At 40.6% G+C, this 23,212-nt stretch overlaps 1 protein-coding gene across 8 annotated transcripts in view; it reads right to left on the bottom strand.

Moving 5' to 3' along the window:
• Nucleotides 1-23,212, bottom strand: part of FRY (FRY microtubule binding protein) — a 364,004-nt gene that overhangs the window by 63,683 nt on the left and 277,109 nt on the right. For all 8 annotated transcript variants that reach the window (XM_067562954.1, XM_067562948.1, XM_067562949.1 and 5 more), the window contains 5 exons: nucleotides 18,307-18,505; nucleotides 13,343-13,464; nucleotides 10,998-11,185; nucleotides 6,052-6,146; nucleotides 420-1,027 (listed from right to left, as the gene is read on the bottom strand). In XM_067562954.1, the coding sequence (XP_067419055.1) occupies nucleotides 420-1,027; nucleotides 6,052-6,146; nucleotides 10,998-11,185; nucleotides 13,343-13,464; nucleotides 18,307-18,505 (1,212 nt within the window). The remainder of the gene's footprint in view (nucleotides 1-419; nucleotides 1,028-6,051; nucleotides 6,147-10,997; nucleotides 11,186-13,342; nucleotides 13,465-18,306; nucleotides 18,506-23,212) is intronic.

Genomic DNA, 23,212 nt, shown 5'->3' with positions numbered 1-23,212 from the left:
TGACTGTCTCATTGTTTTCTCCTCTCTTGTATGTCTGTATCTATGTGCGTCTCTTGTCTTATATTTAGATTGCAAACTCTTGGGGGCAGGGGCTGTCTTTTTGTTCTGTGTTAGTACAGTGCCTAGCACAATGGAGTCTTGGTCCATGACTGGAGTGCCTAGGTGCTATGATATTACAAATAATAAATAATAGTAATAACAAAAGAATTTCCCTTTAGTTGATTCTTTGGCAAGATCTGCTACAAGTATAAATATGTACTCATTTAAAAATGTATTATAATGTGTACATACAAATATAAATCTATATTCCATAAGGTGACATAAGTATTTTTAAGTATCATACTGAGGTTTTCACATCAAACAAACATAAAAACAATTTCATAATCAAAATGTGAAAGACAGAAAAATATTGGCTTTACCTATAACTTGAGAAGAATCCACCATGGATACCCGGGACACTGGTGTCAGCAAACTGAAGAGCTGTAACGTGAGGTCCGTGGTGGTAAGCGAAGTGAATCCTTTTAGTAGCAGCTGCTGCAGCCCCAAGAAATCGGCCCACTTTAGCTGTCCTTGTAGCTTTTCTAACTTCTCCCTATTTTCAATTTTATCCAGTGGCAAATGAGCTAGTAATTTATTCAACAATCGTAAAGCCATTAGATACTCAAATTCAAAATCAGATTCCATCAAAGCTACAGCAACCCAGAAGATGGTGGCCAACAGGTTGGTTGGATTATTAATATTTGATGGATCAGTGAGGCTGTCTTTTAGAGAGGATGAGCTCCTGGTTTTAGAGGAGAGGCTTTGCTGGGTGCATGCCTGAATTCTATCTAGTGTGGCACTGCGTGGTGGATCTGAGGATTTGTCCACAATACCAAATTTTTTGGGTACAGAAAAGCTCCTCTGGTGTCTGCTTCGTTCAGCAGTGGCTGTGTTACCACTTACAGCCCCAGGATTCACGTTCAGCTGGCCTGTACTCTTCCGATTTGCAGTCAGTTTAGTGCTTGATGTTAAGTCTGGTGATGATGAACTGAGCGAAAAAATAAATTAATTATATTTTATTATATCACAGAGCAGAAATGTGTAAAAGAAATTTGTACAAATAAGAAGGAAGTAAACCAAGAATTTACCAAAAGATAAACAAACAGAACCCCCTGTCCTCCCTCCAAAAAGTAAACAAACAAACACCAGGCTACCTGTTTTACCCTCCCACAGATTTCTCCACTATTATTTATATTACAGTAGTGCTAGAGACCCCAGCCAAGAATAAGGACACATTTGATAGGCACTGTACAAACACACAGTAAGAGACAGACTTTGCCCTGAAGAGCTTACAATCTAAGTAGACAAGATAGAAAGTAGGGGGAAGGGCAAAAAAGCGGTGAAGTGATTTGCTGAAGATCATACAGTGGGTCTGTGATAGCAATGGGATTAGAACTCAGGCTTCCTGAGCCTCAGTATCCTATCCACTGGACCTGCTGCAGGAGTTACTTGGCATATGTCACACTTGTGAAATTGCTGGCAAATTGACCCTGTGGCAGGAGGAGTATTGGCCACTATGGGTGAATGTGTGAAGCCAAACCAATGGTTCCTGAGCAGAACCTCAGAGATGTTTCACTATCCTGTAGAAGGCTGGCATGGAGCTATCAGGGTTCCCCTTAGCAGCCCTGTTCCCTTATGATCAATACTGCCATTATGCCCTCCATGCCAGTGCCCTAGCTCCTCTCTGCACACAGGAGATTTAGGGTATGTCTATACAGTATGTCTATATAAACTGTCTATGTATAAACTATAGTATATCTATATGTATGTCTATATGTATAAACTGTTCAGGAAGGACAGGCAGGGGCGAAAGGATGGAGGAGTTGCACTGTATGTAAGAGAGCACTATGATTGCTCTGAGCTCCAGTATGAAACTGGAGATAAGCCAGTTGAGAGTCTCTGGGTTAAGTTTAGAAGCAAGAACAATAAGGGTGATGTCATGGTGGGTGTCTGTTATAGACCACGAGACCAGGAGGACGAGGTAGATGAGGCTTTATTCAGTCAACTAGGGAAAGTTTCTAGTTCACAAGACCTGATTCTCATGGGGGACTTCAATCACCCTGACATCTGCTGGAAGAGCAATACAGCAGAGCACAAACAATCCAGGAAGTTTTTGGATAGTGTTGCAGACAACTTCCTGGTGCAAGTGCTGGAGCAACCAACTAGGGGCCATGCTTCACTTGACCTGCTGCTTACGAACAGGGAAGATTTGGTAGGGGAAGCAGAAGTGGGTGGCAACCCAGGCAGCAGTGACCATGAGATGGTCGAGTTCAGGATCCTGACAAAAGGAAGAAAGGAGAACAGCAGGATATGGACCATGGACTTCAGAAAAGCGGACTTTGACTCCCTCAGGGAGCTGATGGGCAGGATCCCCTGGGAGGCTAATATGAGGGGGAAAGGAATCCAAGAGAGCGGCTGTATTTTAAAGAAACCTTATTGAGGGCACAGGAACAAACCATCCCGATGTGCAAAAAGAATAGCAAATATGATAGGCGTCCAGGTTGGCTTAACAAAGAAGTCTTTGGTGAACTTAAACACAAAAAAGAAGCTTACAAGAAGTGGAAACTTGGACAGATGACTAGGGATGATTATAAAAATACTGCTCGAACATGCAGGAATGAAATCAGGAAGGCCAAAGCACAATTAGAGTTGCAGCTAGCAAGGGACATGAAGGGGAACAAGAACTCAATGCCTTTTTTGCCTCTGTCTTCACAGACAAGGTCAGCTCCCAGACTACTGCACTGGGCAGCACAGAATGGGGAGGAGGTGAACATCCCTCAGTGCTGAAGGAACAGGTTCAGGACTATTTAGAAAGATTGGACATACACAAGTCCATGGGGCCAGATTCAACGCACCCGACGGTGCTGAGGGAGTTGGCTGATATGATTTCAGAGCCATTGGCTATAATCTTTGAAAGCTCGTGGCAATTGGGGGAGGTCCCCGATGATTGGAAAAAGGCAAATATAGTGTCCATCTTCAAGAAAGGGAAGAAAGAGGATCCAGGGAACTACAGACCAGTCAGCCTCACCTCAATCCCTGGAAAAATCATGGAGCAGGTCCTCAAGGAATCCATTTTAAAGCACTTGGAAGAGAGGAAGGTGATCAGGAACAGTCAACATGGATTCACCAAGGGAAAGTCATGCCTGACCAAACTGATTGCTTTCTATGAAGAGGTGACTGGCTCTGTGGATGTGGGGAAAGCGGTGGACGTGATATACCTTGACTTTAGCAAAGCTTTTGATAAGGTCTCTCACAGTATTCTTATCAGCAAGTTAAAGAAATATGGGTTGGATGAATGGACTATAAAATGGATAGAGAACTGGCTAGAGCATAGGGCTCAACGAGTAGTGATCAATGGCTCCATGTCTAGCTGGCAGCCGGTCACAAGCGGAGTGCCCCAGGGGTAGGTCCTGGGGCCAGTTTTGTTCAACATCTTCATTAATGATCTGGAGGATGGGGTAGATTGCACCCTCAGCAAGTTTGCAGATGACACTAAACTAGGGGGAGTGGTAGATACCCTGGAAGGTAGGGATAAGATACAGAAGGACCTAAACAAACTGGAGGATTGGGCCAAAAGAAATCTGATGAGGTTCAACAAGGACAAGTTCAGAGTCCTGCACTTAGGACGGAAGAATCCCATGCACAGTTACAGACTGAGGACCGATGAGCTAGGCAGAAGTTCTACAGAAAAGGACCTGGGGGTAACAGTGGATAAGAAGCTGGATATGAGTCAGCAGTGTGCCCTGGTTGCCAAGAAGGCTAATTGCATACTGGGCTGCGTTAGTAGGAGGATTGCCAGCAGATCGTGGGAAGTGATTATTCCCCTCTATTCGGCATTGGTGAGGCTGCATTTGGAGTATTATGTCCAGTTTTGGGCCCCCCACTACAAAAAGGATGTGGAGAAGTTGGAGAGAGTCCAGCGGAGGGCAACAAAAATGATTAGGGGGCCGGAGCACAAGACTTATGAGGAGAGGCTGAGGGAACTAGGCTTGTTTAGTCTGCAGAAGAGAAGAATGAGGGGGGATTTGATAGCAGCCTTCAACTGTCTGAAAGGGGGTTCCAGGGAGGATGGCGCTAGGCTGTTCTCAGTGGTGGCAGATGACAGAACAAGGAGCAACGGTCTCAAGTTGCAGTGGGGGAGGTCTAGGTTGGACATTAGGAAAAAGTTTTTCACTAGGAGGGTGGTGAAACACACTGGAATGGGTTACCTAGGGAGGTGGTGGAGTCTCCATCTTTAGAGGTTTTTAAGCTGCGGCTTGACAAAACCCTGGCTGGGATTATTTAGCTGAGGTTAGTCCTGCTTTGAGCAGGGGGTTGGACTAGATGACCTCCTGAGGTCCCTTCCAACTCTATGATTCTATGATTCTATACTGACGGTGGCAAAGTTGCCGCCGCCAGATCAATCTTTCTGGATCGATTGAGCAGTCAGTGTAGACCTGCTCAATCGATCAGGAAGTCGACTAAGTAAAACCACCCCTTCAAGAAGCATAGCACTGCGTCGATGGGATCACAGTTCCCGTCAGCACAGTGCAGTGAAGACACCGCGCAGAAGGGAAACACAGCAGTTGATGGGAGTTACGCAAGCTACTATGTGTAGCTTGCGTAACTCCCGTCGACTGTCGCCAAATCACAAGGTCAGTGTAGACCAGGGCTTAGTTAGAGTTTCAGAGTTTCAGCCCCGTAGATCATCACTTGGAATTCCATATAGCCCTTATTAACTATTTGTGTTCTTATAGCACTCACAGTGTGTAGGTATTGTTGAAAGACAACAGTGAGACACAGACTCTGTTTATAACCTAACAACATAAAGGTCCAAGGGAAGCTTGCTGTACAGGGCAGCTACTTCCCAGCTCCCTCCATTCTCACCACTGGAATGTTTCACTCATAAAACTGCAGAGCCCCCATGCTGCTAGCCTGTAGTATTTTCGCAGAGTGATGTATGCAGTCACTAGGAGCAGGAGTGGGAATGGTGATATCCCCTTCCTTCCACAGTTTGGGGACATTTGTGTTCCATTTTGCTCCCTTCTGCATCGGGTAGTCAAGAGAAACATGTGGCCCTTGGTTTGGAATATAAAAGGCTATATTATATTATAACAGCATCACACAAGGAATTTTAACCCACAAACGTTTATGTTGCCTGAAAAGGTTTAGAACTTAAGGAGATCCTTCCAAGCACATACCCAGCTCCTATTACTGCTAATGGATGTTACAGACAGACATTAGCCTCTCATTGGTGCACAGATCTGTCACTGGTTGTACTGCAATAGGAGAAAAGGGTCAACCTTGGAGGGTCCTCTGCGGGGTCAAGGATCTACAGCTGAGAAGGACTGGGGGTGAGAACAGGAGGTGCACACTGTTGTACATCCCTCAAACCTCAAATAAATCAGTGGGTGACCTTCTTTCACATTGTGGAACCGCTCTTCATAGGAGGCTCCACAGATATCTTCCTGTAGAGATTGCCAAGGAAGAGGAAATTTAAAGCTAGTGCAGAGGCATGGGACCTCCTGAGGATATTAAGGTCTGAGGATAGAATCCCCTATTTGTTCCACCAAGGGGACAAATCCTGGCCATTCACATAGTGCTTAGGGAAATACTTCATTAGGGGAACTGTGAGTTTTCTCACAGTGGGGAGCAATCTGTACCCCCATCTGCAATATTTTAAACAAAGTACACATTATTTCCTATACATCTTTTCAAGACTATGTTAGGTACAAAAGCAGAATTTGGAATCCTAATATTATTTGTTTAAAGAGGATGTCAAATGTACTGTAGGCAGCTGAAAGGAAGAAAGAAAAGCTATAACAGGCTGGGAGGCTCCACAAGTCTATCAATATTTCTTTCAACAGCTGCCAAATGGGGCTCAGATGCACTCTTAGGCTTGTTCTGTAAATGTGTTTTGAGTAAGATCAGTTATAGCAAAACCATTTTATGCAATTCAGAGTGCAGAATTTTGTATTGCTTCATGAGACTCATATAGAAAAAGGTTACGTGATTAAGGGAACAGACTCTTACCGAGATAATACAGTCAAGAGATCACTGTTCTTCAAACAGTCAGACAGATTATCCACCGTAGCCTCCAAGGTAAGTAGTGCTTCCATTACATAACCCTGTCAAATACATATAGTCAGTCATTTTAGGAAAAACAATCTTCAGTAAGTCAGTAACAATAACCATTCTGTATTGACAGCATCTTATTGAAAATAGAACGCAACACTAATCCTAGTAAAAAGAAACCAGAGCTATTACACTGCATGTTAAAACATTGCTGCAAATTTTATTTTTTTGTCTCGCTGAATGATCTGTGAAGGAGAGAGCATACTTAAGGAGACCAGCTATCTCATCAGGGGATGATGGGTAATGGGATACTGAGCCTTTTACCTCTATGTCACTCGTTCAAATTCTGCACAGACAGTAGTGGCAGAATATCACTGTCATCTTGAGGCTATTTGATGATCTATGTGAAATATGTTGGTGATCTCCGTCCATTTCCTAATGCAAGTTAATAGTGTCAAGATTTCAAAAAAGCACTAACGAGAATGCTGTGGTTGTAGAAATCTCAGGAGAGAAGTCAAAGATTGAACAGGAAAGAGACCAGACTACTGCTCCATCAATAGAGGGGGGCATTTAGGTCAGGATATGGTTTTGTTGATTTTGATTTTGTTGCTATCCTCTAGCAGATAAATTACAAGATGGGGTACAAGCTGGTGTCTGCTAGAACAACCAAACCACAGTATAGAAAAGGATGACTGGCTCCTTAAATACCTGTCTATATAAGATATAGGGAAAAAATGTTGCATAATCATGGAGGACTTCAATCTGAGTGACATATACTGGAGGTCTCATGTTGTCAGTAATAAAACATTATTGGTATTTCTAAAAATTACATATAACCATCTGCTAACTCAAAAAGAATTGCATCCTGCATAGAGGAATTCTATATTAGAACTGATACTGACAGATGAAATAATCACAAAACTAAAAATCAGTGGCTACTTAGGTGCACGTGATCCTGATTTGATTACATTTTTAATGGGTAAGCAAAATAAAGCCTCAATCAGTAATATATATTCTTGTTGCTTTTAAAGAACCAATTTAGCAAACATAAAAACAATTATGAGCCAAATCAGATGTGAGAAAGAATTCAAACAGAAAATAAATGAATGATAAATGGGAACTATTTAAGAACATTTTACTGGAAGCACAAAAAGCTACATCCCACAATTGAGAAAGAAGGCTACACTGGTTGAAGGACCAGTCTGAGTTAGATGGAGAGTAAAACAGCTATAAAATAGTAAAAAGGGAAAGCTGATATCAATGAATGTAAGATAGAAGGTGGGAGTGTTAGAATATTGAAATGGGAAACAAAAAGATACAGAAGAAACCAATAGTTAAGGTCTAGAAGAAGAAGTATATTAGAACAAAAATAATCCAGCACTGGTATTGGTCCATTACTAGGTGAAGATGGTAGAATGGTCAATAATAATGCAATTCTAATTTTTAGAAAGGGGTTGACCTGGGTAATTATAGGCCTGTCATTCTGATGACAATTGGGAGCAAAATAATGGAATGGCTTATATGAGACTCTTATAAAGAATTAAAGGAAGGAATATAATTAATGCCAATTGACATGGGTTTATAGAAAATAGATCTTGTAAAGCTAATTTTTTTTAAAAATCAGATTACAAGTTTGATTGATAAAGGTAACAGTGTTAGTTTTCTGTAAGACATTTGAAACTGGTACTGCACAACATTTTGATTAAGAAACTAGAACAATTGATATTCAACATGGCACACATTAAATGAATTAAAAACTGGCTAACTGACAGGTCTCAAAAATGTAACTGTAAATGGGGAATCATTCAGCAGGTGTATTTCTATTGGGGTCTCAGACGACTGGTTCTTGGCCCTACAGTATTTAACATTTTTATCAATGGACTATAAGAAAAACTCATTACTGCTAAAATGTGCAGATTACACAAAGATTGAAGCAATGTTAAATAATGAAGAGGACAGTTTCTCACAGCTATTGCAGCTAGATGCAGTGTGTTTGGAGGAACATATTGTATTAAGTGTAAGTATCACTGAGGGCCAGGGATTATGATTACATTCTACTCCATTGGGGAGGGTAACCACAGCTCCTCCAGAAATGAAAACAGTTGGGGTGATTAAAGTGAATCACTCATACTGTAAACACCTCCAGAAAGGCAGCGCACATGTGGTGGGGGTGGTTTGCATATACTGGTTCACACTTGGTTTCCAGAGACTAAGAAAACAAAGAATCAGCTTTTGGCTTAAAAAGGCTGCATTTAAACTGAGTCTGGGCCTGCTTTGTGATCCAGAAAATGGACAGGACCTTCTGTCCAAGAGCTCTAACACTTGTTAATGGTTTGGAAAGACTTTGGCCTACCAGGGCCGCATAAGATTGATGGGTGAGCTCTGGTAAGTTTTTAGCATAGTAACTTTTATTGCTTTTATATATTTTCTCTGTAATGTGCTTGCCTTCAGAATAAAGTTGCTTGCGTAGAAAGAGCTGTGTGGTATCTTGTAACTGCTGGTAGTACACTGTTCATGACCCTCAGAGAGAAAGAAAAGCACAGGTGCTAGTCTTTAGAAAGATTAGCTTGCTGGGGAGACAGCAGTGTAAGACAGTGAGCTGTGGAGCCTTAAAACCCTGGTCAGGAAGTAAAGTGATGCAGCTCTCTGTTGTATTTATTAATACAACATCTCCACCCAAGAGAGGTGATGGCTGGGAGCTAAAAACTTTAAGTGGATGCCTTTGAGGGACCATGGAGGGGTAATACAGGCACAGTTACCCTGAAATTGTCACACAGGTCACTGATACAAAGTGATCTGATTGTGGGGTAAGCTCGGTACAAGCAATAGGCGTTTCCATACCCCAAATTTACACCTCCAGAAAGGCAGCCCACCTGGGAGAAAGAGAGGGACGGGGTTTGCATACTGGTTCACACTGTTTCCAGAGACTGGGAAAACAAAGACTCGGCTTTTAGCTTAAAAAGGCTGCATTTAAACTGAGTCTGGATCATACATCTAGGCACAAAGAATATGGGCCAAGCTTACAGGAGGAGGAACTTGGTTCTGGGAAGCAGTGATTCTGAAGAAGACTTGGGAATCACTGTGGATAATCAACTAAACATAAGCACCCAGTGTGATACTGAGGCAAAAAGGGCTAATGTGATCCATGGCAGTATAAATAGCGGGCTATCAAGTAGGAGTAGAGAGGTTATTTTACCGCTGTATTTGGACTTGCAGTCCCTGAGCAGCCCCTGAAACTGCTATGGGAATACTGTGTCCAATTCTGCTGTCCACAATTCAAGAAGGATGTTGATAAATTGGAGAGGGTTCAGAGAAGAGCCAGGAGAATGATCAGAGGATTGGAAAACATGCCTTATAGTGAAAGAGTCAAGGAGCTCAATCTTTTTATCTTAGCAAAGAGAAGGTTAAGGGGTAACTTGATTATAGTCTATAAGTACCTACACAGGGAACAGAAATTTGATAATAGAGGGCTCTGCAATCTAAAGGTATAACAAGATCCAGTGGCTGAAAGTTGATGCTAGACAAATTCATACTAGAAATAGGTGCACATTTTTAACAGGGAGATTAATTAACCATTGGAATAATTTACCAAGGGTTGTGGTGGATTCCTCATCACTGGAAAATTTTAAATCAAGATTGGATGCATTTCTAAAAGATATGGTCTAGTTTAACCACTATTATTGGACTTGAAGCAGTTATTAATTCAGGGAAGTCCTATAACCTATTTTATGCAGGAGGTCAGATCAGATGATCACAGTGGTCCCATCTCTGTTCTTAAATCTATGAATTTATTATTCTATTTGTATTCTTTTCCTTTCTTTATTCTTTTGCTTGGTTTTTGCTCCATCTCTCATTTTTCTTTCTTATCTTCCACTCACTGGAAGAATGCATGCTGCTCAAAGGGGTGGTGGCCCAGATCCATGAGTGGTTCCATGGTGCCAGTCTATATGGTTTTCTCACAGATGGGCTGATTGGCACAGAGAAGAGACTCTTGGCCAGCAGCCTCCAGCCCTGTAACCATGAGCTATTGTTACAGCCAGATGTATTTGTGGTGGGGAAGAATTACAAAGTGCTCCCTGCCACTTTGCCTGCAGCCAGAAGGGACTTTCTCAGTATGGAGCAGGGCAGACTCAGGGTCATGCATCTTTCCCACATCTATTACTCTTACAATCCCTTGTCCAATCTGACCCTCAGGTTAAGAAACACTACACCATGGTTTGTTCCCAAACTGGATCAGCTGCATCGTAATGGTGTGAGCTTGTTAAAACAATATGTTCTTTCTACAGTTAATTTATTTCTCTTAAAAAGAGAGAGTCAAGGAAGTTTGTTTTTAATTTTATTTTTATTCTCCATTGCTCTTAACACTCTTTACTTAGATTAAAAACCCTTAATGATTTCATCCTTTAGCATATGGCAAACATAAATATGCCCACCAACCCATCCAGAGGGCCAAAACCCGCAGACCTTAATCAAGCAACATTCCTAATGGCTTTAAAGTTGAATATTGTTCAGTGGAAGATAACAGAATTTGGCCCAGTGTTTGTAATTTAACTGCTTTTGGAAAGACAGTAGCGGAAGCACAAAGTGGTGTTTCTGTGAACCCCACTACAATCAACGGTTTACATTTTTTAAAATTTCACAGTGGGTGATATATTTTGAAACAAATTAGACTTTTCTTTTCAGTGTTCAGACTATCACATAGTCTGATCATGAGCTTGACAGCATTTTTTTAATTTTTCAAAATGTGATGAGAACACAGTTTTTCTTTTCTAAGGTCACATTCCCATTTGCATGATAGTTTCCAAGTTTATTTCACCCTTTGCAGTAAAATGAAACAAATGATAAGGTACAAATGCACCATTGTGAAACATTGTCAGGAAGAAAGCACTGTCACACATGTGTACCTGAATCTCATCTCCGTGTTCTCCTATAACTTCCACCAATCTTGACAGAAGGTCGGACAATGCATGTGCAGAAAGAGGTTGCTTTAGAGCCCTGAATATCTGGAAAGAGCGACCTGCATAATGTCTTGAAGAGCTCGCAAGAGCTGTTTGTAAAGCAACTTCACTCAGATGCTGCTCCAAATGAAAACCTAAGCAGTAAAAGAATAGTATGTTGATATTTAAAATCTAAGGAAGCAGATTTTACTGTGTGAGAGAAATTAAATTTACAATTGAAACCTACAGCAGACCAATTTCCAGGCATTGCAAAAAATTTTGGCCATTTTTTAAGGTATATTAATTTAGGAAAGAACCATTGGAACATTCTTTACAAATAAGTGGACAATCCCTGTTACTGGACAATACAGTACATAAAATTGGTAATAGTCTAGCAGGTAAAGACGTTACACTGCATTCAATCTGATACTGTAACAGTAAGAACTAAAATCTGCACAGTATTAAAAACAAAGGGCATCATGGTCTAATTGTAATGAGTAGAGCAGTGTGGGAACCTGGAATTGTATGATTTCAAAATTTCTTCCATTCCAGAACAGAACAAAACCAAAAGATTTCAAAATTTCCCATGAACTAAAATTCTGGAAAGAAGAAATTTGGTGCTGATTGAAACATTTCATTTTGACAAAATCTAAATGACTAATTCAAATTTTTAATTTTATATTATATTTTATAATATAAAAAACTGAAACAAAAAGTTGTATTGAAAAAGAAAATTGAAACATTCCATTCCAAAAAAGTCAAAACATCCCTGAGTAAAATGCTTTTTCTCAGTTTTTTTTCTATAAATCTTTGTCAAAGGCAACGTGTTTCTGCAAAACATTTTGCTTTCAACAAAACAGCATTTCCAAACAGCTGTAGTAATGCGCATGTTCTAATTCTGGCCACTGACTCACTGTGTGGCCATGGCAAATCACTTAACTTGTAAGCTCCTTGGGACAGGGACCGTCTTTTTGTTATGTGTCTGTATAGCACCTATTGTGCAAAGGGGTCCTGGTTCATGACCTGGGCTCCAAGGTGCTATGGTAATATAAATAATTACAATAATAATAATTTCAATGTTTTCATCTGTAAAATGGGAATAACAGTTCTTATCTACCTCATAGGGTTGTTGTGAGGATTAATTAGTTAATGTTATACATGAAGATGTAAACTTTTATATAAATATGCCATATAAATACTAAGCATAGTAGAACCTTACTAAATGCAATTCACCCACAGCCCTGATTAAGGAAAATAGTTAAGTATATGCCTAAATACTTTCCTGAACTGAGGCCTCAGTGCTTGACCCAAAGCCCCATTGGAAGTCAGGAGGAATCTTTCTATTAATTTCAATGGGGTTTGGATCAGGACCTAACTGCAAACTATGTTGCTCTCTGCCCTAATAATAAGTGAGTTTTCATTACTTTTCAAAACACTGTTTAGTAAATTACTAGTATACTATGAAATCCCATAATAAATAATTAAAAATAACGATAATTGTCAAAATAAATGAACAAAGAGCGTTTTGCTTTTGGGGAAGATTGATTAATATCTCCAATCTATTTTATGAATAAGAGGTGGACTTTTCCCTTTTTTTTTAATCAAATAGAACAATCAAAATATTTTGCAGTGATGGTTTTGAAGAATTGATTGGACTGTGGCTGCATGCTAAAACAATCTACGATACTATTTTTCCAGCAAGTACATAATATGAAATATGTCCTACACAGAACACACAATCTTGTGCTTTAGCATAAAAAGATCTAATGAAAGAAAGATCACAGGATAAAAGTCTACTGTGGACTAAATAGACTAAAGAAGAATATATACTTTTCACTGATGAAATGGAGCAGTCTGTAGTAATCTCTTCAGGCATATAATAAAAGAAAATCTTTAACTTCTGACAGAAGGAAACAAAGTTAATTAAAATTAATTTGAAGATGTTTATTTGCACCATTCAAACATATTTGAATCCAATTAAAGTCACATAGTTAAATCAGATTATGTGAAAAGAATAACTTGAAACAAATCTCTAAAACAAAAATTGCTTTAAAACGTTTAACCCTTGTACATAAAAATATTGCAGAAAGAAGATGTCTTGAACAAAGAAAAAAGAATCATTACGAAATTATTACTTTCACAAAACAGAGGGCACTGTTGCACAATCAAGCGCCTGTAGCAGCCATTCAGGAGAAAAGAAACTGGCATTAAGAGGCAAGTTCTATATAAGCAAATACTAGGGACTTGTCCACTAAGCGGGGGTTTTAACTAAGGTACAATCTCCAGCCATCCTGGAAAAAAAGTTTCAGTACCTGACTTGGAATCTTTAAATACAGACACAACATGTCGCAGGAAATTAGTAAGTTGATCAGCACTCTTTGTGTTCTGGTTCTTGGGTGTGATATCTTCATGGCACCAGAGGGGACCAAATGCCCTTAAAGAGAAGAAAAATGTAACAAAATGCATAAGCATTTAAGTGATTGAAATAAATGTAAGTAATTTTTAAAATTACCATACTATGCATTCAAAAACAGACATGCAGAACTATTTGCTGGAAAACGTGACTGAATACAAATCTATGAACAATACAACTACGACTACATATACTTCAACTTTACAAAGATTTCAAGTTCAAAATATAATACTAGCATGACATTATACATGACTGATCATTTCAGGTTTTCTGCTTTTCATCAGTTATTTGCAGAAGCCATTGGGGGTTATTTTAGGGTTTCTTTACTGGAAGTTTTAGAGCACTGCTTTGCTTTCCACACCATTTTCTAAATCTAAGGCTATCTTTTACACTAGGGAATTTTATAAAAGAATTCCCACTGGTGCTATTTACCATTATGGGAACTACAGTGTGACAATGCTCAGGTGTTTTTACTACTGCTGAAAGGAGGTTAAAAATAAAAGAAAGGATCAGCCACAAAATCCTGGTCTACATTAAGGCTCCCCATGGTGCTAAAAATACTGACTTTTTTTTTTTTGTAAATTCCTTAATGTAGAGAAGGCTTAGCAGTGTTGAGATTGATTGCTACAACTCTTGCTGAAGTCCTATTCAGCAACTCAGCATAAAACAAATGAGTTATGAAACTGACAGATGTAGGCACAAAGACTTGCTATCTTGTTTTATATTTAGCTTATAAATTCCTAGGGTCAGGGATCATCTTTTTGTTCAGTCTTTGTACAGCATCTAGTACACTGGGGTCCTGGTCTATGAGTGGGGTTCCTATGCACTATCATAATACAAATAAATGAGTAACAAAATAATGAGTATTTTTCAGTTTAAAAACACATTTACTATTGAGTACATAACTTGATTTAATTAGACGTTTGATTAGTAAAGTTAAATTTATATAACAACTTGAAGTCAGTAATCACACAACATAACTTAATGCATCTACTGTATCAGGTTGGACAATGTTCTGTATCATAACACAAATAAAACTAAAACCGTAGGGTAGTGCTTGCAAATAAGTTGTGTAATGGGCATTTGTAAGACTTTTTAAGGTAAACCTAGGATTTCAGGCTTTTGTCTTGATGCAGGCAAAATTTCCATTAAAGTCAGTAGGAGTTTTTCATAAATCAAGTCTTCAGGATTTTACCAATAAGCCTGGTCTACACACAGTTTTTATACTAGTATAGCTATTTTGATTAGGGATGTGATTTATTACCAAAATCAAGTGGTACAACCCCTAGTGTGGCATACATGAGTAAGTTATACTAGTATAAGTATGCAGTGTTGTTGTAGCTGTGTTGGTCCCCCGACATCAGACAGACAAAGTGGGGGAGGTAATATCTTTTATTGGACCAACTTCTGTTAGAGAGAGACAAGCTTTCAAGCTTACACAGAGTTCTTCTTCAGGTCTTTAAAGATATTACCTCACTCACCTTGTCTCTCTAACACCAGTATAAGCACATTTACAACAGTATAACTGCATCCACCCTAGGGAAGTTGTACTGTTTTAAATACACTGGTATAACTACAATGGTACAGCTTTTATGTATAGACAAGGCCCTAGCCACAGTGAGTGTTCTGTAAAAGTAAAATTCTCCAGTGTGCCTAAGGCATATATAGAGCCGAACGCTGGGCCAAACACCTTCTGTGCAAACAGGGGCATGTGTTAATGCTGCAAGAACAGTGTTAACTTGGGGTGTATTCTGGTTAGCTCAGGAGTGTGTGAACAAACCCCACCCAAGCTATTCTTCAAATTTGTGCCAGGGCCATGATTAATTCTCATGAGGAGTATGTAGGGAATTGGAGGGCTCCCCCCAAAAAATTCAGAAACAGCCTCTGACCCAGCTCTGCAATGCTTCCTCTATTGTTTCAGTGATATAGGATCTGCAGAGTATGGACACTAAGGGTTTCAAAAGATTTTGCCAACATTGTCTGTACGGTCTGGCTGCAATCCCTGGAGTGTAAACTTCTTAGGCTTTGTTTACACTAGCCTTTACACTACAGTAGTTTTACACTACTTTGTCAGTATAACTTTTGTTGGTCAGGGGTGTTAAAAAACACCCCCCCGACTGACAAGTTTCACCCACAAAAGCACTGGTGTGGACAGTGCTGTAGGCAGGAGATCATAGCTACTGCTGCTCATTGGAAGTGGTTTAATTATGCCAGCAGAAGAACTCTTTCCCATTGGCATACAGTGGCTACACAGGAGACCTTAGAGTAGTGCAGCTGTAACACTACAGCTGTGCCACTGTAAGATCTGTAGTGTAGACATAGCCTTGAAAAGACACCTGTCTGTGCTAGGTTTGTTATTTATTCAAAATGCTAAGTGTAAATACATAAAAAATACCAAGTGTAAGTCACCAGAGGACTAATGCACCAAAATGCCTTTGATTATTACTCTTGTGACAGGGGCTACCGGAGGGTAATAGAAGGGCGCTATGTTAGCCCAAGACTGATCAAAGCCCTATTCCCCTAGCAGCTGCCCAAGGTTTGCTTCAAGCTGATCAGGGCCAACTGAGGCCAAGGTCAGCTGAGACCAATTAAGGGCTGCCTGGGAGCAGATAAAAGCTCCCGGCCAGCCAGGCAGGGGTCTCCTGGAATCTGGAGAGTTTGGAGGTTTGGAGTTTCTGGGAGAGTTTAGAGGTTTGGAGTTTTGGGAGAGTGTGAAGAGTGTGGAAACCAGGGTGGGGAGGCAGCCCAGAGGGGGGATTCTCAGAGTGCGTTATAACAGCAGCCAGCCACTGCTATCAGCCAGGGTCTCTGGGCTGGTGTCCGAAGGAGAGGGCGGGCTCGGACACCCCCCACCCCACCGCAGAATCCCGAGGGCACTGCCCGGCCGGTGAAGGCCCGAAGGGAGACGGGCCAGAGGTGGGACGGCCACCATTTTAGGACTGCTGGGAACCCCGGGCGGCCATTTCATGCCTGCTGCACCAAAAGAAGCGCTCAGCCCACAGGAGCACGAAGGCCACCCTACCACACTCTGTAATGAATGGGATATTTTCCTTGATGAAATACCGGTTAATTATGATTAGAAAGACTTTCCAAAACTATTTCCTTTAAAAAAAATATCAGGTAAGAAGTGAGAAAGAAACATCATTCCAAATAAAAGTTCACCAAGTAGACAGTTATATTATCAATTAAAAACATTAACGAAGTTAAATAAAATGAGTTTTAAGACCTAACAAAATCACATATTACACTGGGTTATGCCAGTTTACAATGATCACATGTCACTTAAATCCTTTCTGCACTTAGTGCCACCCCTTTTTTTGCTGTCAGTTAAGAACTACTCTTCTGGATGGAAAGATAAAATGCAAGAGTCACTCTGTAGCTGCTCTGTAGCTAGCCAGGCTTAGGACTTGTCTACACTAGAAAAATAAGTTGACCTAACTTAGGTTGACTTACAGCCACCGCAGTAATTACTACCCTCCACACTACTCTCCTCTGGTCAGTGGAGTGTGTCCTCACCAGGAGCATGTCCACTAGCCTAAGAGGGGCAGTGTGGGGAGATGAGAACCCTGTTTTTCAGGTCCCTGCTGGGAGCCGCACAGGATCCCTGTAGGCTGCCCTGCCCCCCACCTTCCATTCCCTGCTGTGAGCCAGCTCCGGGCTTCTCCCCTCCTTGTTCCCCACCAGGAGCAGGGGAAGCCGCCCAGGGCTTCCCCCCTTCCCGCCCCTGAGGAATGGGTCCAGCTGCCCCAGCTTCTCGACTCCCCTCCCCCACCTATTCCCTGCCCAGAACTGGGCTGCCTTATCAATTTCACAGCTCAGCTCAGCTGTGAAATTGGCAAGATTGCCCTGCTCCCCCGGGGAGCAGGCAAGAGGTTGCCCAGGGCTTTTCCCTTCCCTGTTCCCCACCAACAGCCAGGGGAAGGTGCCCAGGGCTTTTCTCTTCCCGGTTCCTTGCCAGGAGCTGGGGGAAGACGCCTGGAGTTTCTCCATTCCCTGCTCTCCACCGGAACAGGGCAGCCAAAACTGAGCCATGAAATTGACAAGACCGTGGACACCAGGTGCCTGGGCTTCTTGCTCCCTTCTGGAGTGGAGACCAACTGCTCATCTCTCAGGAGGGCTTTCTTGTCAATTTCACCACTCCAGTAGAACGGTGAAATTGACAAGAATCTCAGCCCTACAGCCTATGAAAGGGATGCAGACATGCAGTGTCTATATTGACACTGTCTCCCCCTAACTAAGCTGACATAAGCCCTACACCTCTCGTTGAAGTGTTTTTATTATGTTGGCATAGCAGGGGACTTACATCGGGGGGAGGAGCATTTTAGTCTGTACATCGCTACTGTTTTGTTGACAAAAACTGACTTTTTTTGACATAACTCTCTAGTGTAAACCAGTCCATGGCTTCCAGACACTTATAATATTTACACCACTTTAAGGCCCCTTTCCTCTGCTGGGGCAGTATAAAGGGGTCTTAATGTAAATGAGAATCAAGCCCTAAAATTTTTCAACAGAACAAGTGTAGGATGTGCCAGCCCTATTCAGTAATTAAAGTTAGGCTCATTGTGGCCCCTTGCAAAACCAAATTGTCTTTTTTCATAAGTTCTATCTTGGGCATAATATTATAGGATATTTAACAATTTATTCTGGTCAGGCAGCATTTTTTGTAGTGTTCCTGACACTGTGATGCTGTTAAATACAACTTCACATTTACAAGTAACAGAAGAAAACTAGGAGTTTATTATTACTATAGGTTCACCTCAAACATTTCCATCTGTGTCTTTTTCAAGTTATTATAGATAATTTTACAGAAGACATGAAGCTTTTCAAGTGTAACCAACAGTAACCTCTCCTTATCTTGATTACCTGGTAGTCAGAAATTCAATTAATTTGTTTGCCTTTTCATCTGTTTCAGCAGCTGTGTCCATGTCCTCAATCTCTTGGGTAATCTGCGGGAGATTTCCACTGCTGCCTCCTAGACTGATACTGGAGGAGGTAGAGCTGGAGCTTAAACCAGAGTCTGGCACTGGTGATGACTGGTACTCCCGTAGAAAGTCAAAGCCACCTGGCAGCAGTAGAGGAGAAGATAAAGATGGAATGCACCACTTAGGTCAGCATTTCAGATGAAAGTATAGGACAAACACCTCTTTTAAACAGTAAGTTGCTGAAAACTTTCACTTGGAAGCAGAAAAAATAAGCAAAATGCAAAAACCTACAGCAACTGTGAAAAACTGATGATCTTGCACTTTCAAATCTTCAAAATACAATATAAAAATGACTAATACAAAAGTCAAGGTAAAATTTTTATGCACTATAGGTATAGTATCTATAAAACAAATGTTTCATAGGTTACATTCAGAAGTATATATTTTTGTAAACTGCATTACAGTTAAATAAAGTTAGAATATGTATGCAATCAGGCTAAGCCTAGGCAAAAGTCTAGTTCATTAATCCAGGCTGGTCTGACGTTGAGTAAGATGAGAATCGGCAAGAAATGTAAGATGGGTCTTAGGTTCATAACACAGAGTGAAGTAGGTCATATTATCCTGATTCACCCTCATTTTACAGATGGAGAAACTAACTTGCTTAATATTAAGCACATGAGTGGTCTAACTGAGGATTATCAGCATTCAAGTTAAGCATGTGCTTTGCTAGATCAAGACCCAAGTAACTTCTGGTCTTCAAACAACTCCCTCGTACCCTCGCCAAACTCATCATCAGAAGCAAGCTCCCCACAGACCAGGACCCACTAACTCTAAGGGGCACCAGATCCTGCCATAACAACAGATGCAAAACCTGCAGAAATATCTCCACTGTTTTGATGATCAATACCCATACAACATACCTTTCAAGATCCATGGGACCTACACATTCTTAGCACAACATGTGGTGTACCTCATCCATGGCACTAAATGCCCCAGTAACAAACATGTGGGTGAAATGAAACAATTACTATACTCTCAAATGAACTCACACAGAAAAATGGAAAAAGACAAAAATCACCATTTCACCTATGGACAAACACTTTTCAAAAAACAATTACTCGGTATCTGACCTCTCATTCCTTGTCCTCGAAGGAAACCTTGCATAACACCTTCAAAAGATGAGCATAGGGCTTAAATTCACAACTTTGTTAGACATTAAAAATCATGGACTAAACGAAGACATTGGATTTATGCCTCATTACAACAATCTATTACCCACTAACCCTCCTTTGTCCTATGACAGCAGGGGTGTTAACTGCCTACTTCACCTTGAATGGTCTCTTACAACATGTTAACTCCTTGTGTTAAACAATTTGTTCCACCTTGTGTTTAGCTGTGACACTCTGAGTACTTTTACAGACCTGAAGAAGAGCTCTGTGTGAGTTCTAAAGCTTGTCTCATTCACCAACAGAAGTTGGTCCAATGAAAGATATTACCTCATTCACCTTGTCTCTCAGAGAGTCAGTTTCAGAGATTGAATTAAAAGCCAGGTGTCTTCATTTCAGATTCTATGTTCTAGCTACTGCACCAGATAGCATCCTGACTTTATCTGAATTGCTTTCCTCATCCAAACAGCAATTCCTCAATATTAGCTGACAAAAAAGCACTTTAACTCAAAAGGGAGTTCTGATCAGTTCACCAGGGCCACAAAAGAGGCCTTGATATCATAGAATTATAGAATATTAGAGTTGGAAGGGACCTCGGGAGGTCATCTAGTCCAACCCCCTGGAGGTATCAAAGGTGGGAAAACCTATGGGAATCTTAGGGAAAAATGAAAATGTCATTTAAATTTAATTAGTTTATTGTATAAGTTTAACAGTTTGTGAACATACAACACAGAGAAGGGTTTTCACACCGTTTTGGGAGGGAAATACGTTTTTCACTGCTGTCAAAGGTAAATAATGAGCATATAAATCATTTGACTTAATATTTTTGTCATAAATTATGATAAAGTTTTGCAATGAAATATCTGAAACATTTAAGTGGAATAAATAGTCGTGAATTATGCAAATAACGTTGTTTACCATTACTGTCAGCATTCTCCTAAAGGTCTATGATACAAAAATGAAAGCCATCAACCTCCATTTGTTCTGGCTATGCACCAAAGCAACTGTTTAAAGGTCTAAAGATTAACGTTCCAAAGTAATTTTCTTTAAGCTTCTACTGTTCGTGAAGTTATGTACTATTCAGGTTTCATAAGTAGGGTTAAAAACAACCTTAATTTTAATAAGAAAAATATTTTGAGCGAGGATTTTAATATGTTATTGCTCTTTTTTTTTCAAACAATCATGTCTGTGACTTTCTTAAACTGTGTAACTGATTCCCTTCAGGGCACTGAATAAGAATCCATGAACTGTGTGTCCACAAAAGGGCAGAGGGCAGCATGGCCTTTGGATTGTTATGCCACACATTGTACATTATTTTCTGCCTCCTTTCCCCATCGTATCTATTTTTATTTTAGGGAAGCCATCCTATAGTGATTAGTGTCAGGTAAACTCAAAAGGTTCAGATAAGTATCCAAATTATGGTGAAAAAGTATCTGAAGCTCATCTAAAATCTTTCATAACATTGTCTCTCTTTTCCTCACCCATCCTTGCTTCCTAGAAGTCTGGAAGCTACAAAGAATCAGTCCAGTCTATACCAAAAAAAAGACTGCTCCCCAAAATCTATTTTCTAGTCCCCTGCCCAGTCTAATTTTCAATGTACCAAACAAGGAGGTTTCTACCATATTCTACGGGAGACTACTACACAGCCTAATGCATCTCACAGTCAGGAACTTTTCTGATATTCAGCTCTAGCATTGCCTTTCTTAATTTCATCTCTTTCACCACCTAAAATAATATTTCTCCATTCTCATTGTTTACCTTTCAAATACGTGTAGGCTTATCTCCCAGCTTTATTGTTGTTTGGCCAAGTTATAAATATTTATCACTTTTTAATATTTTTTCTCATAAGTCAATCCCTCCATCTTCCTGGCTGATCCTCTTGGAATTAGCACACAGATCTGCTACTATCTGGTAAGAAGGTGCCCAGAATTAAATTTGATATTCCAGTTAAGATCCTACTAGACCCATATAAAAGACGGACTTCTATCTTCCTGTCCATGACTTGGCGTCTTTGTGTACACAGCCCAAAACAGCACTAGCCTTTCTTCTGCCACATTTCATTGCAAACTCACTTCTAATCTATTGTCAAAGATTAACAGGAGCAATACATATAACTGCTCCTCCACTTCCCAAGCTCCCCTTGCAGAGTCCAAGTCCGCAACAGTTCCCTCCTCCATATTATTCAATGTTTATATCAAGCCATTGGAAGACCTTTTGAGACAACAGAGGCGAAGGTACCTGCATTATGCAGATAACACCCTCTTACCTCGTTTATATCAAATGTACACAGCACTATCTCCCAAGTTTCCTAATGACTAATTGAAATCAGCACTCGGATGACATGCATATGGCTAAAGCTGAACTCAGGCAGGACTAGGATGACCAGATAGCAAGTGTGAAAAATCGGGATGGGGGTAAGGGATAATAGGCACCTATAGAAGAAAAAGCCCTGAATATCGGGACATCTGGTCGCCCTAGGCAGGACTGAGGTAGGAAGTGGGAAGCACTTTGAAGAACATACCTTCTCCACAACATTGAGCACGTCTGCCCTAAGAATGTTAACTTGGTTTCCAGCCTTGAGATCCTTTTGGACTCCTCAATACTTCTGGCAAGTGCAAGTCATTTCCATCTTCAACTGGCCAGAGGACTGCTGCTCTCCAAACACACTGTGAAGGAATCAGGCTGTCCTCCTAAAGGACAGTATAAACCTGCACAGTGAGAAACTCAAGGACAGCTCAGGGGCTCTCCGAGACACACTACAAACTACTCCTGGATTGATGCACTTCTGCAAACCCTAATCAGGGCTGTGCCCCTTAGGCATAATTTACCCCTCAATATACTACATCTACTGCCTTCTCATCATCCATTAGTTCTCTATTCCTAGCACAAAAACAATCAATCATCTGGTAAGCTTATTGTGTATAAACTCATGCTGTTTTATTGCTCTTGGTTCTGTTACCATCTAAGCGTTTCAAGATTCTCTCTCTTGATATGCATTCTACTATTTTACGAGAGCCAGAAGTGACACTTCTGAAATGGTAATTGCCAAGATCATTCCTCTTTCCTTCTCCCCTCCTGGTCTCCCAAACATATTTTTTTCTTTTTGATTTGACCATATCCAACCTTCTTCTGGAGCCCCAATCTTATCTCCACAATTCTAAACAGGCTCTATGACTTCCTCAACTCCCAACTGGCTCCTTATATTTGGTGACACTCCACAAGAGTCTAAAATCTGGCCAGCTATTTTCATCAAACTTTGCCACCACCCAACCTCATAAAAATCATGGATTTTGCAAAAGGTTATCAGAACAGCCAACCTAGCAGATTGGCAAACCTGCTGAAACCAGAAATGGATTTCAGCAAAGGCAGGAAGTGTGTTCATGGTCAGAAAGAAGTAGTATTGGAGGGAGTACTTCATATTGGAACAATACTGAATTGAAGGAAAAACATAATTGGGAACTTTGAAGTGGATATATCATTCCTAACAGTGTTAATTCCATTGCTTTTCTTGTGCTGCAACCACATATTATTTATTTAGGTTAAAGTCTGATTTCCCCCATTTCTAACAGAGTTCTGTGCCTCAATGTGTTATGGCTTGTCTACACAGCGGGGTAATGAGCATTATGGGGATATGATTTCTAAAGTGCATTAACGTGTTGCACATTAATTGGTCCATGTAGA

Source organism: Emydura macquarii, unplaced genomic scaffold (assembly GCF_026122565.2).
Source record: "Emydura macquarii macquarii isolate MOO-44397 ecotype Brisbane River unplaced genomic scaffold, CSIRO-AGI_Emac_v2 contig_2473, whole genome shotgun sequence".
Lineage (NCBI taxonomy): Eukaryota > Metazoa > Chordata > Testudines > Chelidae > Emydura > Emydura macquarii.
Note: the sequence above shows the minus strand (reverse complement) of the source record. Positions and strands in the feature narration are given on the sequence as shown.